General features: G+C 42.5%; 2 protein-coding genes across 4 annotated transcripts in view; one reads left to right on the top strand and one right to left on the bottom strand.

Moving 5' to 3' along the window:
• On the top strand, positions 1 to 22,958 carry RAC1 (Rac family small GTPase 1). Of its 3 annotated transcripts, none has more exons than XM_048064725.1 (7): positions 1 to 29; positions 14,649 to 14,720; positions 16,109 to 16,226; positions 18,500 to 18,556; positions 20,232 to 20,294; positions 21,015 to 21,174; positions 21,346 to 22,958. In XM_048064725.1, exons 1-7 carry the CDS (start codon positions 16 to 18, stop codon positions 21,474 to 21,476), a joined length of 615 nt encoding a protein of 204 aa, XP_047920682.1. In that variant the 5' UTR covers positions 1 to 15; the 3' UTR covers positions 21,477 to 22,958. The 3 variants fall into 3 exon arrangements, with proteins under 3 accessions (XP_047920682.1, XP_047920685.1, XP_047920689.1); XM_048064728.2 differs by lacking the exon at positions 1 to 29 and adding an exon at positions 8,136 to 8,402; XM_048064732.2 differs by lacking the exons at positions 1 to 29; positions 18,500 to 18,556 and adding an exon at positions 8,142 to 8,402.
• The window catches only part of DAGLB (diacylglycerol lipase beta), a 14,018-nt gene continuing 11,114 nt past the window's right edge, over positions 22,459 to 25,362 (bottom strand). The window contains exon 15 of the mRNA XM_048064676.2: positions 22,459 to 24,892. Coding sequence (XP_047920633.1) covers positions 24,700 to 24,892 — 193 coding nt within the window. The 3' untranslated portion in view covers positions 22,459 to 24,699. The remainder of the gene's footprint in view (positions 24,893 to 25,362) is intronic.

Below are 25,362 nucleotides of genomic sequence, written 5' to 3' on the forward strand. Positions count from 1 at the left end.
AGACTGTGGAGTTAAATGCTCTCTCAGAGGTAAGATTGTCCTACTGATTCTTAAAAGCAAAACACTGCTTATTCAGATCAAAAAAGTATCAAAGAAAATGCATCTTTTAGAACCCACCTTATCAGAAACCTATCCATCTTCCCCAGGGTTTCCTAGCAGATTCAAAGCTCTTTGGATCCCTTTTTAGTCACAGATATTAGTCAGTCCTTTAATCAAAGCTGAAGAATCCCCTCTAAGGCCAGGATTGATCTGTCTATGATTTGACATCTCTGTGCCTGGGTCTCTTGGGCCTACCTGCCACTATTCCAAAGAGGAGACAGGACTTACCTGCACCATCTTCATTTTGGAGAACATGAAATGATAGCCTCCACTCTCCTCACAACTTCATTCATAAAGTATCCTTTAGGTTATTTCAGCATGTCTTGCAAAAAAGAGAAAGAAAATGATGTATATTATTCATAGAGTTAATGCAATAGCTTGCAATTCAGAAAGGTTTCCAAAGACGGGCACATGCTTCTTTCTGCAAGCAGTAGTATTACTGCTGTGTAATGTGTCTATGTCAGTTCAGCTTGGGTGTTTTGTGAAGGCAGTGGTGCTGTATCTTTTTTCCTCCACATCTGAAGTTTTTAATAACCGTGTTAGTACTGAAGACACTGGAGACACAGGAACAGAGATGTGTCCAGGCCCTACAACTGGAATTCCAAGATAACTCAAATTCCTTAATGTCTCCATTCCTTTCTCCCTTATATGTACTGCAGCCATCTACTCAGCAGATGAGCACAAAGTGATTTAGCTGCTCTAAGACATTTAGCAGCTTTTTGTGATTAAATTTGAATGCAATGTGATATACAAAGACTAAATCAGGAAACTGATTAGCTTGTATTTATCAGTTGGTATCTGTCATTCTCATTAGTTTGGGCTCATGTTGTTAATTGACAGAGTTGTGACACTATCGATTTTAAAATCTTAAGAATTTGACACACAAGAGAAAATACTGACAGTAAATTACTTTTTACACTAAAATAAGCAATATAATTAATAAATCAGGTCATAACAACGAGTTAGTGTTGGTATTGATTTGGATCTAATTATTTAATTAAATATTGTGTTTGATAAAATAATCTTTAGTTTTCCAACAAAGAATGCAAATTGCAAAGATAATTCAATTGAATACCAACTGAAGAGCTTCATCAGATTTTGTCACATCAGGATTTGGAAATTAGATACTTATTAGACAGTAAAACTAAACCCCAAAGCCACCCCCCACTTCCTCCTTTGATTTCAGCTCTGTCACGGTGGTAAAATCCTTCCTTTTCAATTTAGATAGAACACTGATTACTTTAATATGCAGAAGTTCAAAACTACTGATGTGCAATTTGTGGCTGAGAGCTGCAGAAATCCTTTTCCATCAATTTAGTGCCATCATTCCATTTTGCTTCCTAACCCTGACTCGCCTTTCTCTGTTGCATCAGACAAGCACAGCTTTATCTTTGAAGTCCTTTCATGCTTTATTTCATTCTGCCTAAAATTTCTCCTCAGGAATTCAAATATTTATTCTTCTATTCAAAGAAAAAATGTTGTTAGTCAACATTACTTGTTACATTTTCAAAATGTACTCTGAAGCTTTCTCAACTTTTATCTGTTATGTTTAGGAGTTCCTCATATGCTCATACAAAGAGTTCTCTGTTCTCCTTCAGGGCTCTTAAGTTACCATACTTCCAAAAGAAATAAAAATTACACCCTGGATGTGCCTACCACATAGACCAATGTTACCTAACAGCATCCCCGTATTTAACTATATCTGTCTCTCCTCCGCTTTTGGATAGGCCTCTTTTGGGAAGGGACCTCTCTGTGCTCTGCTGTGTAACACAACGCTCCTCATGCCTGTGACAGGGTCTCCAGGGTTCTCTGTAAGAACTACAAAAGCATAGATACACTATGAGCACTTAGAATTTCAATGAGAGAGAATTTAGGGTTATTTATACTTAGTTTCTTTCTGGTATCTTTTTATATCCATTGCTATGTAGGCAAAAAATAAGACAATCGACAAAATGATTGCAAAAGACCGAGATCATAACAAGAACTTGAAAAAGGGAAAAGTCAGATTTTTTAAACAATAAAACATTTTGTTCTCTTCAGTTCTTGTAATCTTCTGTACTCTTTTGGACTGAAAGTTCACTTTAAAAAAAAAAAAAAAAGGGAAAAGAAAAAAAAGAGAGAAAAGAAAAAAGAGCCAGATGGTTCCTAACAAACCTCTTCTTGTGAGTGGGTTTTTAGGGCTGCAAGGAAACTTGTCATCAGCTCTGGTAGCACGTCTGCTGATGCCGTGCTTTCCTTCCCCAGCAGCAATCAGCCTTGGCACTCTGCAGTCCCAGGCATCCCTCAGAGGGTTTATTGTCCCTGCTGACAAAAGCGTTCAGTTTACTCTTTTGGTTTGTGATGTTGTCTAGTTTTGAGCCCCCTCTCTACAAAATCTTTCAGAAAACTAGGTATATAACACGCTGCGGATTCTAACAGCACATTGTTGTTGAGTCATAGTTAGATGCAATTGAAGTTCCTGACAATATGAACAACTCTTGCAGAAGCTATTGTGTTACCATACAGTGCTACAGTGAGCTTGTACTGAGAAACATTGGTCCTCTAACATACACAATGCTAAAAAGACACGAGACTACATTTGAACAGGCATTTTTCGTCAGTTTAATAAATGCAAAGTCTAACAGGAAATCAAATTATCTAGCTGCCAGAAGTACGCAGAAACACCAGGCACCCAGTTGCATCTCTTGCTATTGGGTGAAAACAGAAAGAAGGTGATTAACCTATGCCACCATTAACATAGATTGTTTTGCAAACAGGACAATTTTGTAATCGTTATATTTAGGAACTGCAGAATAAATCAGTTTAATTGGGGAAGTCTTCCTCTTCACATGAAGAAGCAGTTTAGCAGCTTATGTATTCATTGGGAAAAAAAAAGGGGAAGTTTTTCAGAAAGTTTTTAATTCAGCTGGGAAGTAGGCTTCTTACCACTCTGTCTGTCCTCAGGCAAATTGACCACAGAAGACTTATCCTTTTAGGTCCTAGCTTTACTGAAGTTCATAAGCATGCCTGCAAGCCTGGAGCAAAAGTAACACTTAATCTTTCAAAGGAATTTAGGTAGCCAAGTCGAACCTTGTAGCCTTCAGTCTTTATTCATGTGAAGAATAATTGGCAGGTGGAAGGCCATATAACTAGCAGGGCTGAACGGGCTTCTGTCATGTTTAAACCTTTACCCGTTTCCTCAGTATCTGAAAGCTCATTTCTGTGAAATGCTTGATACCGACATGGGTAGAAGATGAGGGAAATCTTTAATTTATCCATTTGTGTACTTTGGCAGTGTCTCACCAAACGGCATGATTTGATGCCTTCAGTTGGCAAAAAGACTTATTCCCTTATTTCTGCTGAGGTATTTACAGTGATAAATAAATAAATAACAGAGAGTTCTAATGTCTTGTTAATAAATATATAATAATGTCTCTATTCCAAAAAGCTTACAGCCATATACAGGGATTACTGTATAGTCCCGCTGTCTTCAGCAGCTCTCGCTGTAGTAAGCACTGTTACTGCTTGCTAAACCTGAGGGGAGGCAGAAGTGAATGCAAAGCCTTATGTGGTTTTTATAACTGAAATTCTGCACAGAAGAGGTATTTGTCAGAAGCTATCTAAAGAAAATACAGGACTTGTTTGTGTTGTATATGTATACCAGCTAAATCATCTATGCTAATATCACACGAATACGATGCATTTATTTTACAATGTTTCATTATTAATTTAGAGATTTATATATTAACATTTTATTTTCATACTCCTTTAATCTCTTTTATCTGATGCAGCAAATGCTGACATTTAAAAGCTGTGGTTCCTTTTTTATTGCTGGCTTTGGTTCCTCTAGAGCAGACTGAGTACTATATTTGAACAGTGTACATATCACATGCTAGTACTGTTTTTTTTCCAAAGCTCAGGAAACTAATCATGCCAAAAATGTCTGCCTGGAATAGCTAAAATTTGTGGATAATTATTTGTGGATTACATTCTTTTCTAATATGAATTTTATGTTACTATATCTCCCCAACTTCAGTGAAGATTTCCTCTTATCCAAACAGCTTGAATATGTCCTTCTATCCTGATTTAAAAGTGGGAAGGCAAAGGGGGTCAGTGAGTGACAGGCAGGCCATAAAGGCAGGTAATGCCACAGATGGAACTAGAGTCCAGGAGGGAATGTTGGTTGCCTAGTCCTGTGCATAAAGATTTCATTCTTCCAGTTACTGTATCCCTCGTACTATATCATTAATCACCTGAGTTTTACCACCAACTCAAGTGAGGATAAAATCTTTAAGAACAATTCTTTGAGACAATTCTTTTAGCCTTTATTGTAAGATGAAAAAGCACCTAGAAACCCTATTTTTCTCCAGTAAGAGAAATCTCTCAAGTTGTTTTGGGTGTTTTTGGTGGTGGTGGTATGTTTTGTTTTTTTTTTTCTTCATTTGTTTTTCTTCTGATTCTAATACAAATATGTAAAGAGACAAGCGTGCAGCATATGCTGAAAGCCTTACTCCACCCTTTAGTAGCATGTGATTCACTTTGCTTCATGCAAAATTGGCTCCTGCACTGCTTCAGTCCAACCCCTAATTTCAAGTGGCTGTGAGCTCCAATTACAGCTTTTCGCCCCTAAAACAGTTTTGACACTATCCATAAACAGGCTTTTACTTTTGACTTAGATATTGTAGCATGTTATTTCCTGGAGGCAATCGAACAGAACTGGTGTCTGCAGGAAGTGTCATCTACGGGCAGTAGAACACATCCATGAATCACTCTTAGGTGTCCTGTTTTTTTTCACTGACGTGTTTTCTCGTATGTACTGGGTGTATACTGGTACTTCTCTACTTCTCTGTGCATTTGTTTGTGGTTTTATTGACGAACTAACACGTTAAGGAAGACAGTAATAGTTTGGGATGAAAGATGCTATAAAAGTGCAAATTATTGTTGTCTCTGTAATGCTGATGTTTTGTGTCATGGTGACTAACACTTTCCAGTATTGCATCAGTGTGATTACCCTGCCACTCCCCATCCACAAAGGATAATAATCCTTCTTCAGTGCCAGCACATACACAATACACACATTCAGGCAGTACCCGAAACAATTTTAAATAAGGATTTCCTCTCGATGTCTAAGAAATACTTTCAACAATTGTAGTGGATGACAGAAGATAAGGTGATAGGTTATGGAATAATATTAGGACTGATCTAAGCCTCAACTTTATGATTCATGACTTTATCAGAATTATGGAAAGATTTATAATTGGTTATAGCTACTGCCATTATTCTTTTCTTTTTACATGCTCCTCTGTGTACTGCATCTGTAAATATTCTATGTAAAACAGCAAAGCAATCATATCTATCAAGCTAATATTTTTTCTATTAAGCTGTTTGTTATGAACTTCTCAGTCCCTTGTCCTGTCTTTCATCCTGTTCTTTGATTCTCCATTTATTTATGTTATCAGACTGTTTCAGTGTATTCCCTGTGTCCACCTCTCCCCCGATTCTCAGGGAAAAAACATATATGCAAAGCATATAGTAGCACTACGTAAGGGACTTTTTTTCTGTTTGAAAACAAATACACTTCATAAGAGAGTAACAAAAATGATGTAAGAACAAATTGAAGCATATATTAAATATGTTAAAATTTAATAATAGAATAATTAATGCATCATGTACTGTAAGGAGCATACATGCAAGTAAGAATTTGTCTTCCAGAGCATGTAAAGAATATTTACCTTAAAAGAGATATCAGTTCGGAATGCAACTGAAAATTTTGAACAATTCCAAAAGGCTCTTTTTTTAGGATATTGGAAGGAATAAAGATATACAAACATGTGGGAAAAACACTGTAGGAGTCTATTACTGTCATCATCTATACAAACTGTAATATTGTTTTCAATGATTAACAGTAAATATTTATCTAGATATTTTCTAATATTAGCATTTATATATCCAATTACAACTGTAAATTTAAAACATGCTTGAAGCATACCCTGTGCTTTAACTTAAGTAGTTTTTGACAATGCTTTAAACAATTGATCCCAAAAGAATCAGATGGAAGAGCACTGAAAAGAACATACATAAAAAGATTGCTTGTCTCACGGCAGGATCATAAAAGCAATTGTTGCTAATGTGGATGTTTTCTCCATTACATCCTTCATGCTTATCTTTCTGTGCTATTTTGTAATAAGATTGTAAATGTCGCTGTAGTTCCTTTTCATGTAAAAAATTCCAATCATCCATCTGGGTTATACTGAGCAAAAAGAAGCAGTGAAGGAATTGGTAGGTGGTGGGATAATCAGAAGCAGTTTTACACGGCACTTGAATCTTTCCATGTTCTGGGTCTCCCCAGGACCCTAACATAAATTAGACAATCTTCACGTCTGCTCTATTTCTGTGCAGTATCTCAAAGGCCCCAAAAGCTGTTGTAGCAGCCAAGAACAGCAGGAGCACTGTGCTACTGCCCACACCTCTCTTCCGCAGCTCCCGGCTGCTGGGTAGAGAACGGTTGCCAGGTCATTGGCAGGAGCAGACTCTTGGCTTTCAGGATATTTAGCTTAAATGACAAGTCATTTTCGCTTCCATCTGTACAAGGGAACATGGACATACAAGTGTTGCAAAAATAGCCTTTCAGTATACAGCAGTAGTTATGTTTTCTTCACTCATGTTAAATATCTGAGAATTTTCTTTGCTTCAGAAAGAAAAATGGAGGAGATTAAATATCATGGGATGCTTTGTCCACTGATGAGGTTTTGTTGTATGGTATCAAAATAATTTAGAAATGTTCTGAAATTAATAGATCAAACCACTTGAAAACCACCCTTGGTGGTACGCTGTATCAATTTCAGTGAACACATCCATTTGGCACAAGAAGCATGTGCTTTTCCCCATACTTTCTTTGAGGCACGGATGGATGGCAATGTAGAGAGAACAGTGGTTGTGTGCATCAGTCCAACCAGAAGCTTCTCTGCCAAGTAGAATAATGGCAAGAACTAACTGTAGAAATGAAAAGACTCCTGGGATTGTTGGACCTGCTCTGCTTGACTTTCACTTCAATAGTTACTAAAAATAACTGGTTTGCTCAGGGAAAAAAGAAACCCGAGGCTCTTTGTAGCCTGGCAGTCCTAGTGTGAGCAGCTCAGGCTGTCCCGTCTCATGAAGCTGACTGTGTACTGATTTGTCTAAAACTTGCCAGCAGAATTAATTAATGTCACAGCATGTCAGGAGGAGGGAGGGCAGTACGAGGGTCTGTCGATGAAAGGAGCTGTTCGGGCCCTACGCTGTGCTGGCACGCTGAGCGAGGGACCGGCCTGTGCTGTGTGGCTGTCCCGGGGAAGCAGGTGTCCCCCCACAGCGGCACGCAGGGGGCGCGGTGGGTGCTTTGGCGCCCCGGGTCATGTCCACACGGTGACTGCGAGGCAGACGTCGCTTCACACTAACATGTTTCCTAAGATGCCATACGTTAACTCGTCCACCAGCCACAGATGGCTGGGAGGGCCGTGGTGGACGGCCTTAAGAGCGAAGCACGGGCTCACAAAATGGTGTCCGCACACGGCTTCTTGTTCGAGGGGCTGCTCGCGGCGTGTCCCCAGCCAGCCGCTGCCCGGGGCCAAGGGCTCACAAAATGGTGGCCGCACCCGGCTTCTTGTGCCCCCAGCCGCAGCCAGGCTCCTGCCCTGACGGGAGGCCGGCGGGGGCCGCAACACAGCCTCCCGACGGGCGAGCTGCCCTCCGGCCACGGCGTGACATCGCCTTTCGGCGAGGCTCCGGCTGCTTAAAGAGCCAAACACCGAGGGACCGCGCTGGGGGTACCCGAGGCGGGGGGGGCACTGACTGGGCCGGCAGCGCGGCCATGGCGGCCGCTCCCTCCCCGAGCCGAGCGTGGCCGAGCGCTGCCGAACGCGCCCGAAGTCCTCAAGGCGGTGCCGGAAAATCCCGAACGGCGCCGGGAGAAACCCGAGCGCTGCCGGAGAAACCCGAGCGGTGCCGAAGCGGCGGTGCCGAAGCGGCTCGCCGTGAGGGCGGGGTGCCGCCGAGCGGGCCCGAAGGCGGGGCCGCGGGGGGCCGAGCGCGGCCCGGGCGGATGTGAGCGGCGCGGCCGCTTCCTGCTCGCCCGCGGCCCGCCCTCCGCTCTCCTCCTCTCCGCTCCGCTCCGCTCCCCGCCTCGGGTGGTGGCCGCTGCCTCGTCCCCGCTGCCAGCCGCAGGGCGGAGGCGGCCGCGACCCGCTGCCCAGACCGCCGCCCGCCCCTCCCCGCTCGGCAGGAAGGCCCCGCCGCGGCGGCGCAGCCCCGATGCAGGCCATCAAGTGTGTGGTGGTGGGCGACGGGTGAGTCCCGGCACGGCCCTCGAGAGCCCCGGCGGCGAGAGCGAGCCCCGAGGGGAGCGGCGGGGGGAGGCCGGGCCCTGAGGGGAGCCGCGAGGGGGGCGGCGGGGCCCTGAGGTGATCGGTGGGGCCCTGGGGGGGGGGGGGCGCTGAGGGGGGTGGCGGGGCTGCGAGGGGGGCCCTGAGGTGATCGGAGGGGCCCTGAGGGGGCCGGGCCCAGAGGGGGCCCTGAGGGGCGGCGGCGGGCGTGGGCCGCGGCTTCCTGCTGGCGGCGGGGGAGGGGAGCGGAGCGCGGGGCGAGGCGGCGGCTGCCGCCAGCAAATGGTGGCTGCGGCGCCGGCAGCGCCGGGGCTCCGTCCCCTCCCGTCCCCTCCCCGGGCCCCGGAGCGCGGCGGGAGCCCCGGAGCGGGGGCCGTGGGGTGCCGGGGGCCCGGCGCTGCCGCTGGCACTTGGGGCTCGCCGGGGGGGGCCGCGGGAGGCGCAGCGCGCACCGGAACGCCCCGCTGGTGTCTGGGTGCCTGCGGCTCGGTGCGGTCCCGCAGCCGGGTCTCGCAGTGAGGCTGGGCGATCTCAGCAGGTCTGGGGTGCTCGGGGCTGGGACCGTTTTTCTGCCTGCGTGAGTCTCGGCCGGTAGGGTTCCTAGCCCAGGGTTAGGGTTGGGGTTCCCAGCCCGGGGAGGCTGCAAGTGAAACAGCCAACAGACGGCATGCGGGTCTGTACTGACTGTTACGCCTATAGCGTCCTGAGCATGGCATTACCAACTAGTCAGAAACAACTTGAGGAGGCTTTTTAGAACCAATTTAACTCCCGAGTTTCAGATCTCAATATAAAGAATGCCGGAATTGTGGTGGGGAAAGAGTCGGTGTGTTTACTGCTGAGTATTCTCCGTGATGCTATCGCCATCAGCTCAGAGGCATTCTCTCTCTTACTGGTCGTCAGAGCTCAGGGGAACATCACGGGCCAGCTGGAAAACAAGACTCGTCTTATGCAGTTTGAGAGTTGTGTGGTGTTTTTTTTTTTTTTTCCCTTGGTAGAAACAAAAATCCCAGTGTAGGCTGAGCATAATTGGTATCACAGCAAACTTCTGTAGATGACAGAGCAGCGTAAGTGTAGTTAAATGGGCTCGCCACTCTCTGTGTAATTTTGTGTGGTGGATTAGTCTTCAAGCTATTTGTGTGTGTTTTAATTTTTTTTAAATATACTTGGAATCCCTAAAAGGCATCTAAGTATGCTTGAAAGATAAAATTACTTAGTATAACAGATTTGTTTCGTCTTCTCTTGCTGTACAAGATTGTGAGCAATAAGAACATGTGTTCTTCCATGTTCTTCTTGCTTGACAACCATCTTGACAAATGAAGACTTCTTGTAGCAGTGTAATTCAGTGATGCTGGACAGAATGACTCTGGACTGGTCTTTTGGTTGTATTGATTTTAAAAACAACTAATTTGGTTTTTATTGTGTGTGGGTTTGTGTTTTTTCAATTCAGCCAAACTGTGTTGTCTATGACGGTGTTGTAAATAAAGGTGATGCATCATGTTTGGGTGGGGAAAAAGTTCCGTCTACTTCCTGCTCTGGATTTGAGAACTCTGTATAGGCAAACTGTACATTATTCAATAGTTCGTTCAACAAAGCAGCTCTTTTTTGTCACTAGCTTTATAAATTACTCGTTTTCTAAATGTACTTACTGCTGCTTGTATTGGAAATGAAAGTGGTGCAATTAAGTTCTTCCCATATTTGTGAACAAAATACAGTAGTTTGATTGGTTTTTCTTCCTCCCTAGTTAGAATAATGTCTCTCTTAAGATCGCATTTAGATACCATTGCTCATTTTTGGTAGCTTTTTATTGTCCTCCACTGAGATTTTTAGATGTTTACTTACTTGTGTTTCTTTGCTGCTTCAAAAGCTCAAGCATTACAGGTATTATTGAAAATGTGTAATGTTTGGCTTAGATAAGGCTAGAGCTTTAGTGTTTCTGTAAAACAATGCAAGTTAAAGATTTGCTTATATGATATAAAACTTAGGTACTGTTTTATGTACCTTTTGCAAAGATCTGCTGGGAACAAAATAAAGCTGTAGAAGTACCTGTGACTTCTCTTTCTTAATTTGTAAATGAGTTGGCTGTTTCTGATATACAAACCGTGTTTGTTCTTAGGGCTCTGTCTGATAATCTGTTTAGAGATCTAATGTGACTGGCAAGACACTGGAAGGAATGCTAGCTGTGCTATCTCATTTTGTGTTTGCTCTACTATTCACTGTGTCGGGAAAAATAAATGGCAACTGTTGCTTGCACTTCTTGTAGATGCAGATAAGTAGGAATGTGCAGGACAGATGAAGAGCACTCCACTTGAATAACAACTACAGGAATCGCTGCTGATTGACACTTGAGAGAAGGCACTGGTATAGGTTATTTTTAGCAGCTTTTGTTTTTACTCTAAAAAAAGTCTGTTAAGTGGTACGAAATCTCAAGTGGCCTCGTGTAATGCTAGGGGAAGTTCTGTGTTTTGGAGAAATGATTACTGGATGCCAGAGAAATGGTCAGACTTCATGCTCTGCTGTATGCATCTACCGCAGAAATATTGTAAGAACGGGAGAGGTGAATGGAGAGTCCCTGTTTGAAATTGGGCTCACCTGGAGGCCCTGCCTGCTAGAGCCGTGCTGTTGAGAGGAGCGGAGAATAATTGGCTTCTGCTCAAGTGCAGTGCGTGTTTGGGGAAGGTGCTGAACACCTCGCATCTCTCCAGTCCACGGAGAGCTCAGTGACTTGAAGTCTGGAGATTTCTGTTGTTGCCATTCTAAAGTTAATGCATAGATAGATGTAAGTTCTGAGCAGCGTACTGGGGGAGAGAGTGTCACAGCGAGTAAAACAGCTTATCTGGACGAGTAGCATGTAACTAAACCTACAGCAGCAGAAACGCTGCGCTTCGCACCTGACAGTGAAGTTTGAGTGGAGACCTGGGCTGTGCATCCTCTCAGGGTGAGAGAGAAAGGAGGCACTTCAGGAGTTTTGAAGGCTACCACCTGTTTGCAGATGTCAGCGTTTCCGGAATGAAACCAGCAAGTACTTCAGCTGGCCTCCATTGCCATGGCTGCAAGTGGCAACGAAACTCACTACTGCTTTTTAGTTGCGGGCAAGAAGGAGACTGTGCACCATCTGTGGAGCCCTGGTGCCTTCAGAGTGGAAGAAATGCTGGTGCAGACCCTCAGGTGGCATTTCTGGTGTCCCTTAACGTGGCTCCAGGCAGCCCCAGCGCTGGGGGGAAACTTTGCAGAACTGGTCAGTGTAAATGAGGCCTGGGAAGAGACAGCTTGTTTTGTTTGCAGGAATGAGTACATCTGTGCTTTTATAAAGATTGATTCCTGGATGGTGCCAGGAAGCAGCGAGGGATTCACTGCCGTCTTTATAAGCCTTTTCCTTACAGTTAAGTGGTTAAAATGCCGGATTTCTGTAGGCCGTGCTTTTAATTACAGCCAAATGTTACCAGTTGCATTTGATGTACTGGTGGGAGGACAGAGCTATGATTAAGTAGTTGCTAGAAATTTTGTTACAACTAATACTGGCTTGGTGATACTTTAGGGTTTTAATCTTTATGTACAAGGGTTTATACTTTGCCAAACAATTGCATTTCGAGTTCCGTAGTACAGACCCAGACACCTTAAAGGACAGCTGAAAGTACTCAGAGGTTGTTCTCTATTTATAAAGATAGGTGTTGGTGTTCATTTTTAAGACTGGTGACTATAATGATCTGATTCATGGGGCAGTGAGCCAAAAGGCAAGGAAAGCAGGAAACCGAGGATGGAGCAAGCCTGAAACAGGGTTGTTGAACGTGTTTTTTCTTGTTCAAATGACTGATGGGTGCTGCAGATACACGCTGCAGACACTTCTAAGCTTGGAATGAAACCTTTCACCACCTCCTCCTTGCACTGTTTTGATTAGCCAGAGCAGACTCACCAGTTTCTGAGCAGGGTGAACAAAGAAGCCTGAGCACAGAGAAAAGTTATTGCTCCACTGCTGAAAATGTAAAGTTTTACATCGATTTGTTAGAAGCTTGCTTTATCTGTAACAAGCCTGCTGGTAAATGAAGCATCAGACCAAACAGGTTCCAGAGGCATGAGAACACGTGGCCTCTGAGCCTCAGAGGTTTCCCTAAGGATCTGCCCTTTGCTCCTCGGTGCTATGAGGGTTTTCATGTTTGTCCTCCGTGAGCCTGCTTTATGGCGGTAGGAGCGCAGTCCTGCGATACGCTGTGGCTGCTGAGACAGCCCAGGGAGAGAAACCCATGAGGTGTCCCTGTGGGGGAGGGAGCAGCTTGCTGAGGCTCCTCGTGCTGGCCTGTTAGTAATGCTTGCTGGGGCAAGAGATAAGATGGGATCTCCTTCTGACAGCTGTTAAAGCAGCACAGCTGTGTCACGCTGCTCCCAGACTTCTCCACCAAAGTTTCTGTGAGGTAAATCCCTGTCCTGCTTCTGCAGACCAGCACATCTCAAGCTCTTTACTTCAGGAAAACGTTCAGAGATTGTACTTCCCGAGACTAGAGAGAATTTGTGGCATTTAACTCTTATGGCTTGGCACGAGAGGGTGTGTGCTGACAGCAGGTCGGGCTGTGGAAGGGGCTGGCGTCGCCTTCCCTGGGGGCAGGTGGGGAAGGCAGCGCAGACAGGCGGCCACCGTGGTGTGGTGGGGGCACAGGGGGCTGTTGGTGGGATGTTGTGCTAGGGGCAGCTCAGAAACAACATTACACCTAAAAAACGGGTGTGTGGGACAAAATCCTGACATTTTGCACACCGAAGCAACTATTCTTTTATCGCTTGAGTGCGGGTGGTGGTGTCATCAGGTGCTGCTGTCATGTCACTTGTGGGCTGCGGCAGCGTTGGCCTGTGGGAAGTTTGATGGAGGCGCTTGTCACGAGCTGGGCTGCAGCATACCTGGGAACTTGTGGTTGTGGCACCTCAAATTCACTGAGCCCGCCTTACATCACGCGTCACCGGGTAAGGCTGGTTGGGTAATGCCGAGTGCTAAATGATTTTAAGTAATACTTTGAAGATGGTCGTGGGTAAATGAAGTGGTAATCCATAGTCTTCCAGACCGAGGGAAGAAATGCCACGATTCAAATGTGAAATTCAGATGTGAATGCCTCAGACATTTGCAGCCGCAGAGCTAGTAAGCCCATGACTAAAGCTCATTTCTGTGAGCTGTTTTTTTCTTCTGCAAAAGCTAAAGGATAAAAAGATATTTTTAGCAGTAGCATTTGGTTCCTGGGAATATTTGTTGTTGTTTTTTAATATTAACTGTAGTTCTAAACTAAAATCTTACTGAGTTACTTGAGCTTGTAGCAAGTTTAGGAGGCATATGCATTGAACCTAATGCTGATGGCAAGATTCATCTGTAAGGACAGTAAGGTGTCAAAGTTTCTGCTGGCTTGGTTTGAGCATGTGGTTTTAGAGATGCAGTTTGTCTGAGAAGAGTAACTGGGAGGACTGTGAGGCAGTTTGGGCATTTTGTTCTTTCAGGCACTATTTGCCGTCACCTCTGGAGTCTCTTAAGCTGTTAAAGGACTGCACTCGAAGTGAGAAGGCAGCATGGGGCCCAGTTTTGCAGTTAATTAAAAAAAAGGTCCAATTTCAAGCATTATGACCCTTTAATTGTAACTGTAGCAAAAGTTCAATTATGTCCTTCATGTAATGTTTGACTGCAGATAAGATGTGAGGAGGAGGGAGGAGAAGGAAGGAGCTTGCTGACAGAGTTCTGAAAGAAACCTGGAAGAGAACCTTGTCATGCCCACAGTTGTTCCAGGCTGTCCGGGACTAGATCTGTGGGGGAAGGTTCGGTGTTCCCAGTTTCTTCAGTACTGGAATGTGATTTATCTGTACCTCAGTTAGCGAAGTGTTGGGGTGGTTGATGAGTGCGTGTGAGGGGACATTCTGCAATAGCCAAAGGATCATGAGGATTGCTGTTTGTATTTTCTAAAATACGCATAAGTAGTGATATGTTGCAAAAACATACTTTTCAAGCTTTTTCAAACTTATGTAAAATAAAACTCAGGATTATCAAAACGGATGTTTATATCAGGTACGATTCCGTTACCAGCTACCTTAAGGCCACAGCCTGTTAGGCGTTTTCATGCACAGTAGTGACTACTGACACTCTACATTGTTCCTTAGACGACTGGATGTAATTGGTTTTCTTCCCTAAAAGGAGTATTTCTTACTGAAGATGAATGGTTCTTACATGTGAACTTTTTCTTTTTACAGTGCTGTTGGTAAAACATGCCTACTCATCAGTTACACAACCAATGCATTTCCTGGAGAATATATACCCACCGTGTAAGTACTTACAGAATTCTAAAACCTCATTTATATCCACGTGTGTATGCTTGCTGCCATTCCAGGTTCCTCACTGGGGCCCTCTGAATTGGCTGCAGGCACCCCTCGGTTTCACCTTAAATGTTGAACTGGGCACCTAGGTGTGTTCAAGGAGAAACACTTTGGACTTTTGCTGTTGAGCATGGTCATACCAGGGCTTGTTAGCGCTAAATCGGTTCTGATTCTCTGACCACTAAGCCTCCCTGACTAGGGGCTAGTATTTACTAACATTTTATCAGTTTTTATTCTCTTTTTAAAATTTCCATGTTAAGTATTACTCATAATAAGCAGTTTCAAGGCTGTAAAACCTTGTAAAACATAGACATAATTGGCTTACGTGACTACAGATGAGATTTTTCTGTTCCTCCCTTTTTTTTGTACTAGTGCCAGTCCTGTACTAAGCCATAGCTCTACAGCTCCTCGGGCACAATTGTGGGGACTCATTTATTTTGGTGCTTCCCATTTTCTTGCATGGACAAATTTGTTGGTATCAGTATTAGTGTAGTTCTCTTTTTTGAGGGCATTTTGGGTGCCAGGGGAGGTGTTTTAGAGATGAGCAGCTCCCCTGCCCTTTAGAGATGTCTCTATAAAATACATTTATCTGTCTAACTTGCTCTCTATAAGCATTGATGAGCTTTTCTGGTAAAGTAGATTTTAATGAGATTTTCTGATGACTTTTAAAACAAAAAGGTCTTGGAGAGGACCTACTCCTGATTCTCTTTTTTTGTTCTTAAATTCAGGTTTTTGCATTATAGTATGTGTATGTTCTTAGTGAACATAGTTTATCCTTAAAACATCATGAAAACCTTTGCACCTACAGTAATGATAAAAACCATGTCTGTCCTGGCTCCTGGTTATTAACTTTGGTGTTTCGTTAGAGATTTTTGTGGTGGCTTTTGATTAGCAGTATTAATATTTTTTTATCTTACCCGCTGTTGTCTTTAAGGATTCCTTGGTTGTTGCTGATGTATCTGCTACTCTAAATCTTACAAAATGAGACAGGCTGTCACTGTTTATTGTCCCACTAAGACTGGAAGATGCTTGCTAAGTGCATCACCTGCTTTGCTCTGTTTGCTGAGACTGACAAGATTTCTGTTGGAAGAGCAATGAAAAAAGATGACTTCTGCTCAGACTGGACCAAGTCTGTTGTGCACATTTCTTCCCTCTACCACTCAATACCAGACTTGGTATTTAAAGAAATGACTTTTTTCTTGGAGCAGAAGGATGCAATAAATAAAAGCTTTATTTTGTAGTCTTCCCAGTTAGGACTCTATAAGAAAAAATCAGTGTGGGCCCTGTTTTACCGCAACCAAATGCATCTAGCTCTTCACTTTATTTTTTACTTTCAGTTTTGACAACTACTCTGCTAATGTAATGGTTGATGGAAAACCAGTCAATCTGGGCTTGTGGGATACAGCTGGTCAAGAGGACTATGACAGACTACGCCCACTTTCCTACCCGCAAACAGTAAGAACTACAGCTTGAAACTTTACGAATGCATAGTTTTGTCTAACATATGGATTTCTCTTTTTAAACATTTCATTGTCGCATCTGAAGTTGTATTTATTAGTAACTGTGAATTGTTTCAAGCTACTTTCCTTCATCCTACAAACTGTAGCTGTAGTATTAGAATCTCTGATGTGCGTATAGCTGTCCAAATGTTAAAATCTGCATCCTTGGGTATTTGTGTGCTGATACATGTTGGCTTCTTGTAGTTGCAGCCTCAGAATTAGCTTGAATCCTTGATTTTAAACAAACAAGCAAACAAAATCTGGGTGAATAGTCCCATCAACAAGTCCATTGATTTTAAGGTTAGCATGCCTGCCAAAAGCAGAGTTTATTTTTGTTTTTAGGCATGATGTTTGGCTGCAACCTGACACTGTCACTGCTAAGCACTTGATATTGTTTAGCCTCTGTAAAGAGGTACTGAATGTGAGAGGCGGTCCTGAATGAAGATACTACTGCTATTGACAGAGCCTGGGTTGTGGCTTTCAAATGTACTTAAGCCCATGGCTATTTTATTACTTACTGCAGTTTGTGCTCTAACATCAGTATGAATGTGCTTCTCTCTTCAGGGCTTGCAACTGGTTAAGTCCTGTCTGCGCACTGTGCATTTCCTTGTACAAAGCAAATGCTGAAGTAATCTGCTCTTTTCTTTCCAGTGCGACTTCAGCTACAGTTGATCTTTAGATTGATTTTTCTTGTCTCTTCAGAGTTACTTTTATTTAGTGGAGTTGTCCTTTAAGAAAAGAAGGGTGGTAACTTGCAGATTTTGTTGTCAACTGTTGCTGCTACGTTGAGTGCTAATAATGTAAAACAAGCACTAGTTCCAGTTTGCTCTCTTGAATAATATGAATCTTATTTAATGAACTCTAGTGCTTTTTTTAGTAAACTTGTCCTAATTCACAGTTTTCCTTAATTCACTGCTCACTAACTCTTAAAATTAGGCTTTCCACTCGGTTTCAAGACCCAAGATGTGCATGAACTTGCCAGTTGTAGACACGTCTAGTAGAAATGCCAGAACTACCTGCCCTCCCTTGTAGAGAACCAACATAAATTTGTTTTTCTCCAATATTTAAATCTTTTTAGGATATTAGGAGAACTTCGGCTTTGCTTAAAATCTTAATTAAAAAAAGAGTATGGTGGGGTAGAAAAAATACTCTAAAAGATCACTCAGTAGTGTGTGAAAGCAGAATTGTAGCGAAAAATATTGTTCCTCTCCTGTGCTGAAGGGACAGAGTGCATGTGTATGTCTTCAGCCTGCTAAAATAACTGTGGCTTTGTAATAGTCTGTGGAAGAATTCCATATCCATCTAAACATACTTGTTAGAAAGTCTCTTCTGTACAGGCATGTGTATCTAACAAGTAAAGATCCGAAATACCTTCTGTTATTCAGATTGTATGTTTTTTACAGCAGAAAATGAAACAAAGATAGGGTGGTAAGTCTTGAACTTCTCGTGATGCAGTCTTTGGATCTTAGCCTTATGCAATAAGTAAGCTTCATCATCACTTAAAGGACAAAACCCACAAAATTAATGAATGTTTTGGGAAAAAAAAAGAAGAGAACAGTGGAACTAAAGAAGCCTGACTTCTGCAGGATCTGTATTCCTCCTCCCTGTTCTTTCATTGTGCTATTTAAAAATCACCCCCGCATGCACGTCTTTCCCTGTACGTGCGCATGAGCTATGTTCTGGGTGAGGTAGATGCAGGCACTGCCTTTAGTGGGACCACACGTGTGTTTCTTGATGAGCAAGCCAGCAGCCCAACAGCTGGTAACTTCACAGTAAGAACTTTGTTGTAGTGGGGGCATTCATTTGTACCTTTTCTCCTGTATTCATTTTTCTTAAAATATACAGGAATTTCATACCTTCTCCCAGATGTATTTGAAGTACATGAATATTCCTGGGTATCTGGGGGAGGGAAGACGTTGGGACAGATTATTGGGATAATCTTGTTTCCTTGAGAGACCAAACCAAAAAGAAAATTAGCTAGGAGGATGCTTTGTATGTGGGGTTTGCTCTTGTGAGTCCTCTTGGACAATGCAGACAAACATCTACAGGTTTATGGGGAAGTTTGGTGGCCTGGTTTGCGTGCAGGTAGTTGGTTGTGCTGAATTACAGGGCGGCACATCTCGGAGAAAAAGCCTTGTTGTGAGTATTTGTGAGCACAGATCGCTGGTTGAGAGAACATTTTTCTCTTAAATCCATTTTGGGAGTAACTTTATCTCATACTGTTATTAGGTTGGAGGAACCAATGGTAAGAATCTATCTTCCAGTCTGACAGATCAACCTATTGCCGTATGTAAAACTTTAAGTAAACTTCAGTCCCAAGTTCTGTACATCTTGTCTCGCTTACGATAGTGATAAATTGGCCCCTATTTTTTAACAAACTACTTTTCTTGGAACTAATTGCTAGATCTGAGAATTTTGTTACATTTCTTAAGAGTTGTCAAAGACTAAAGCTTTTTTCACAAATAAATAGTGTTTCCTCCTATTTATTAAGATTGCTAGTGTGCAAGGCACCTGAAATCTTGAAATAATTCCTCCAGGTCACACTGATTTTTTTGATCTCTGGAGATAGCAAAGGAGAGAGTCTGCATAACATACAGAAATTCAATCACCACAAACTGCACGTTTGGAAAACAGAAGTAGTGGCCATAGTATCACATTATTTGATGTTGTTTCTTTCTTCTTTGGGGACGCTGCTAAGGAAACTTCTTGGGGTGATGCATGAACAACTGGGTTGCAAGTGCTTAGCAATGCAGATGTCAGATGCTGACCTAACAAAATGCCTTGAAATGCAGCACAATCAACTAACATTCTGAAATGCCTGATTCTTTAACACATTTGATACTGGAGTAAGTATGGATGCAGAGGTAGGCTGGGAAAAGTTGGGCTTGCTTGAGATGCATTTATTGAGTTTTGGGTCATACAGCAAGACTTAAGAATGATCTTCATCTGGTTAGGTAGAGAAAATTGATTTTGTGGTTATTCCAAATGCTTGTAGATAATTGTTTTCGAAATGTATACTGTACAGCAGTTAGTGTGAAGATTTGCTATGTAATATTTTTAACTGATCTTATTTATAATCTTCCGTTGCTTTCAACTGACAGGCGAGATGTGCAAGATCCCCCAAAACATCCACTCTTCTGTCTGTACTTTTTAATAATTTAGAAATGGGAGAAAGGAGCTAGTGTGATGCTTAGAGGTTTTTTTTATGCCCTTCTTGATCCTACTTTGGTTCTAGAGAAATTCCGGAGTGTTTTTACAGTGACACTCAGTAGTAGTGACAGTTCTAACAGATTCTTCTGCATTGGGCATGGAAGCAACAATTGTGGAAACTGGTGTATGTTTTTTTTATTTTTTGCTGTTCCATGCTCTATACTTTGCCTTTGCAGTTAAAGATTACTTTAGAGTAGCACATTGATAAATACGTTCCTTTTTTCAGAAATTGGTGTGAATGGTAACACTTCGCAACAACCTAAGCTGAGGAGTTGCATGTCTTTTAGGGCTTAAATTGCTCAGAGTTCTGCAAAGAACCATCCAACCCTGGTTTAGAAGCCAGTCTAATGACTCTTCGTTTGCTGTATTTGTGAAGGATTCGGAGTGTTTTTCATTGGATGTTAGTAAGAGAGAAGGAGTGACATTTAGGGCAAAAAGCTTGCAGTGCAATGATATTAGAGTTTAGTTGTTGGCTACTGCAATAGCTGATTATAACTTGAGTACAGTGTTGTTTCCCTCCCCACCTCTTTGCCTCTGCTTGTAGCTGCCTGGGAATGGATTTCCCACGGGGAAAACCACCTTGAGTTGTCTTGTTGAGCTGTGTTGTTGACCTTGCCTTTTGCAAGTGTGATACGGATGGCAGTGTGATACAGCTGGTGGTGATACTGGTCTTGGTCTCTTCATGGTGATGAGATTTTTTTTTTTCAAATGGTTGCTCTGCCAGGCTAACTTCTGCTAACTTGTTTTGTAGGATGTCTTCTTAATCTGCTTTTCCCTTGTGAGTCCTGCTTCTTTTGAAAATGTCCGTGCTAAGGTAAGTATAAGTTGCTACCATTTTATTTCAACATAATGTTCATGTCACAGCAGTTTCAAGAAAACATTAGGTGATTTTTTTTTTAGCAGTCAATGTAAATGTAGCTTGAGAAGGCAGAAATCCATTTCCCTAACTTCTAAGTCACAGAAGTTCAGGGCACCTGCAGCACTGTAGGTGTGAGTTTCTCCTTGATGCAGCGATAAGACAGAAGTAGGTTGAGTTTTCAGCCAGCACGATGTTAAGATCACAAACAGGAAATCTCGTTTTTATGCAATTTAAAGAAAAATATGTATATAAAAAAGTAAAAATTGGGTTGATGCCACTTGTTTTGTGGATGGGATAGCATTTAAGTGCATGCTGTGCTATTGTTGCAGTTTTTCATGCCCCCGGACAAGCTAGCCTATGGCAATGTGGCCATAAAAGAGGTGGTTGCCATGGGTAAGTGAAGTGCAGATGGGAGTTCTGCCAGAAAATGGAGGGGGGGGGGGAATACAGCCTTTAAGAGGATGAATTTTTAAAGTATATGGAAATACTTGTTGGCATTGTTTAAAAATGTTCTGCAACTGTATACTTTTTTAATACTACCTTACCAGTTCTTATATGTTTCCTTTAACTCTTTGATGCTTGAAAGAGTCAGGAAAGGCTCTGAGCCCTTCATTTGTCGTGTTGCGGAGCCTGCATGGAGATCTGCCCCCACACACAGTTATTTTGTCTTTGCAGTGGTATCCTGAGGTGCGGCACCATTGCCCCAACACCCCCATCATTTTAGTGGGTACCAAACTCGATCTCCGAGATGATAAAGACACTATTGAAAAGCTGAAGGAGAAGAAGCTGACTCCCATCACCTACCCACAGGGCCTTGCCATGGCAAAAGAGATTGGTATGACTGCAGCTGGGTTACTGGTGGCTTGGTCAAATTCTGTGGAAGAAACTGCATCTTTATTAAAATAAATGCCTGTGGTTTTTTGTTGTTGTGGTGGTGCTAACTAAGCAGCAGTGCTTTTTGTAATTGTGGAGAACTGCTTTGTAATTGCCCTCTCACTTCCCACAGGTGCAGTGAAATACCTAGAATGCTCAGCACTTACACAGCGAGGCCTCAAGACAGTGTTTGATGAAGCTATCCGAGCAGTTCTTTGCCCCCCTCCTGTAAAGAAGAGGAAGAGAAAATGTCTGCTGCTGTAAATGTTACCTTCCCTGCCCCACTCCAACCCTGTGCTTTGCTCAGAACGATGGAGCAGTCACATTCAATGCCAAGTCTTTCTGTTATAAATTAGTTCTCTTCCATAAATTTTGAACCAATCAGCAATTTCACGGTTTCATTTGTTTGATGTACGAAAGTTACTTTTCATTCTACTAAAAGCAGAATCCTGAAAAGACAAACTTATATAAAGCCTTATTTTTAAAATCCTATTCTTGCTCAATTAAGTGTTGCCAAACTATCTGCTGAACTAAGTTGCATTGTTGTGCTACGAACACTAAGCACTAAACTGTTTTTTAAAGATTCTTCTTGAAGATGACTCTAATTTCTGTTAGGAAATGCAGAAACACTTTCTAGTTTTTCACAGTAACAGTACCGTATAATTAGCAAAACACTGCAGCCCGATGTGTTTTATTATTAAATGTTTTCTCAACCAGGGTCATTGCATAGCATTGTATATCAAACCTAAGTCATTGACGATGACTGACACCCTTGAGTCACAGTGTAAAATGCTTTATCATTGGTAAGGGCTTGGTTGCAATCTAGTTCTTGCTGCTGTGATTTAAAAAATAAATAAATAACTATTCTTACTGAAGTGTATCTAGTCCTTTTGACAGCATTGTGTTGTGATGGATAAATGAAATATTGGATTGGATCACCTGATAGTGCCAGACAGTATTTTGACACTGTACAGATCAACTTACACTACACTGCCAGAGTAGTTGAAACTGAAGCGACTTTATTTAAGGTTAAAATCGGTGACCGTTTTCCCAGTCATGCAGTAGTGGAAGAGAGGTTGGTGTTCATAGGTAAATTCCTTTGAATTTCAAGTAGGGCATTCATTTAGGTACAACTTTGAACAGTCATTCCCACAATAGTTGTGTAGTAAATGCTTTTCTTGTAGAATTTCTTCTTACTGAGCAATATAACTTGTATTTTAAAACCTTTCTGATAATAGAAATTTGCTTTTCTTTTTTTTTTTAGTAGAGTAGAATGTTTAAGCATAGCCTCCTTATTTTCCTGGTATTTCTGACCCAGTAAGTTATATGCTTTCTGAGGAGCTTTTAGTCTATTAACTAGGTGTAAAAATCATGTGAAGCAGCTTTACACGGTTTAGTAATTTTTATATTTTAGACCTCTGTAAACTATGAACCTTCTCAAATATCACTATTTGCCAGCTATCCCCAACACTGTAACATTACTAATGCAGACAAGTGTTTTTGTCACCTACATGTCCATGTGCAGCATAGATTGAGTAATGGTAACTTGGGTCTGTGAGGTTCTGTAAATTAGTGCTAATGTTCTGTACAGCCTGAACTGGCAGGAATACGATGTTCAACTACACCCTTTCAACCACTAAAGCAAAACTTAAAAGTTGCAAAATTGTGAAGTTTTTACATTGATCTTTTGCTAATGCAATTAGCAGTATGTTTTGCATGTATGACTTAATAAATCCTTGAATCACACGTATGGTAGTGTTTGAGTTTCTGAGCAACGTTCTCATTCCTGTAACACCATGACCCAGCAGGCTGCCTGGGCCAATGGCAGCTCGGGGCGCTGTCTCCTCAGGGTTGTGTGTGCTAACCACGGCCTCTCGATGCTGTGTACAAGAATTAAATGCAGGCCTGCACAACAGCTCTTCAGAGGCCGTGCAGCATCAGTGTTGTAACTAGCTCCCATCTTTTAAAGATTCTGACAACCAGAAAAAAATGCATGTAGCACATACATACATCATTCAGCTTATTGTATGCAAATAAAAGTGATGATTACTTACTTTCTTCTAAATCTTACAGGCTTTGAAAGTGATGGCTCTGGTGGAAGCAACTTTGTTTAGCCTTTTAGCTGTAAATCGAGCTGTGCTGTATGCGTCAGTGCTCCAGCCCCCCCTCACCTGGAGCTCATCGTGCACCAGGGGAGGGGAGGAGTGAAGCTGCAGCAGGCTGACAGCAGCACCACCACCACCTGTGCAGTGGTCAAGGTGCTGGACCTGCACTACTGCTGGTGACTTACCTGAGTGAAGGGCATCAAGCTGTATAACCAGCTAGAAACCATTAGTCTGGGGCTTATACCCAGAATACCTGAACATAAGAAACAAGTTTTTAGCATGTATTTTATTTTTTCTCTACATTAAGCATCACAGCAAGAACACAGCCATTCTCAACCATGTCATATGGTTACTTATTTCTAGCAACGACTTAATAAGAAAGAAATGTCTTAAAAAAAATTGTTCAAGTAGTACACATGAGAAACAAGGAAGCTTTTTTTTTTTTAAAATCAGTTCTACCATACAAATATATATATATATATATTTTAAATTTTTGGCAGAATTACAAATTGATCTTTTCATTAGTCAAAGCTAGAGCCTAACATGATGAACACAGAGCAAGAACAATTTTTTTTTTTCCTTGTTCAGTAATTATAGTATTAGTTTAGTTTCAAACTAATAAAAGTAGTTCTGTGGATCAACAAATACAAAAACCAGGTAGATCAAAGAATATTGCACACATCCAAGCAGCACTTAAACACAACCCCACCACCACCATGAGGGATTACCACAATCTGTAAGAAAAGTAGTGCAACCAGAACTGCTTGAGTTTAAAAAAAAAAAAAAAAAAACAAAACCAAAACTGAATTAAAAGAGGCAGTATGCCTTCACCACCCCCCTTACTGCTTGGTTACAAGTGGTCCCTTACTTACCTGCCTCCTGCCAGCACAAACACGCAGCCAGCTCATGCTGCAGCGCTGCGTTACAGCACCTGCTCTATCACGAACTCCAGGCTCTGCTGGGGCAGGTAACGGGACACCACAGCGCACCGGCTCCAAAGCAGAACTGGATTTTTTTTTTTTAAGGTCTGACAGGGCGCTGCTCTGCGGAGCAGGCCGAGCTGGCCTCGTGCCTTCACGTCAGCCCAGCAGTCAGTTGATGGCACAGCTCTCTTGTGACAGTTTACAGCAGCTGGGCTAGGCCTTGTCCTACTCGTCCATGTTTGGAAAAGCGCAAGCTTCAGCATAAGAGCGAAATACGCGCTTCAACCATCAACACTGCTTGAGATCACTGCAGAGACAAGGCCACTGAGACCTCTGGTTTATTATACACAGTAAGAGAAAAGTACTGCAATCCACTGCTATATGAAAGTGGAATATATCGTGAATACTTGAAACCTGCATTTAAAAACCAAAAGCATACCTCTCTCTTTCCAGCTATGGTTATATGACATTGGTGTTAAGTTCCCGTGTCTGACAAGAAATACAAGATCCGTGTTCCTGAGACAAACTGTTCAGCGCATTGAGCACAACATCTGGCATGTGGTCTGTTATCATCTTGGGACTTATTAAAATGCTGCTGAAGACTGTTTCGTTTGACCAGCTTGCCGTGTATTTAATATCTGAAGAGCACAACCTGAAACACACAAAGACTGGACTGTCACGGGTGATGATGCCAAGCCGGGAAGAAGTCTCCTGAAGCTCTGAACAACCTGGAGATGGCTTAGGGAGCAACAAGACCCTCCTCACTGCAGGAAGGCAGGCTTCTAAAGAGCAACAGGGCTGGCCCTCGGGAAACAGATGGGAATACTACTATTGACCAGCCCTAAGGACAGAGCTAAGCCAAGCAATACAGTTTCTTTCACCATTAAGGCACAATCCCTGTTAAGGTGCAAACAAATAATCCTGCTCACAAAGAACAGAACACTGAGCAAAGAGCGAGGAGGGGTTAAGCAACACATTCATAGAGGTAACAGCGAATTTGGGGCATACAGTGGCATCAGTAGGAGGCCAGACACCAGATTTAATGCTGCCTATACTACCTACTTAGGATTTTATTTTACAGAACAGTACATGATGGGGCTCTCCTGTGCTAGTCTAGTTGAG

The sequence above is a fragment of the Anser cygnoides genome, chromosome 15 (genome assembly GCF_040182565.1).
Source record: "Anser cygnoides isolate HZ-2024a breed goose chromosome 15, Taihu_goose_T2T_genome, whole genome shotgun sequence".
In the NCBI taxonomy this organism is placed as follows: Eukaryota; Metazoa; Chordata; class Aves; order Anseriformes; family Anatidae; genus Anser; species Anser cygnoides.

Excerpts from the sequence above, each read along its gene's own strand:
- RAC1 (XM_048064728.2), top strand. The coding sequence starts at position 8,368 with ATGCAGGCCATCAAGTGTGTGGTGGTGGGCGACGG. Across the intron at positions 14,721-16,108 it reads GGAGAATATATACCCACCGT|TTTTGACAACTACTCTGCTA; the intron begins GTAAGTACTTAC and ends TTTTACTTTCAG. Across the intron at positions 20,295-21,014 it reads TTGAAAATGTCCGTGCTAAG|TGGTATCCTGAGGTGCGGCA; the intron begins GTAAGTATAAGT and ends TTGTCTTTGCAG.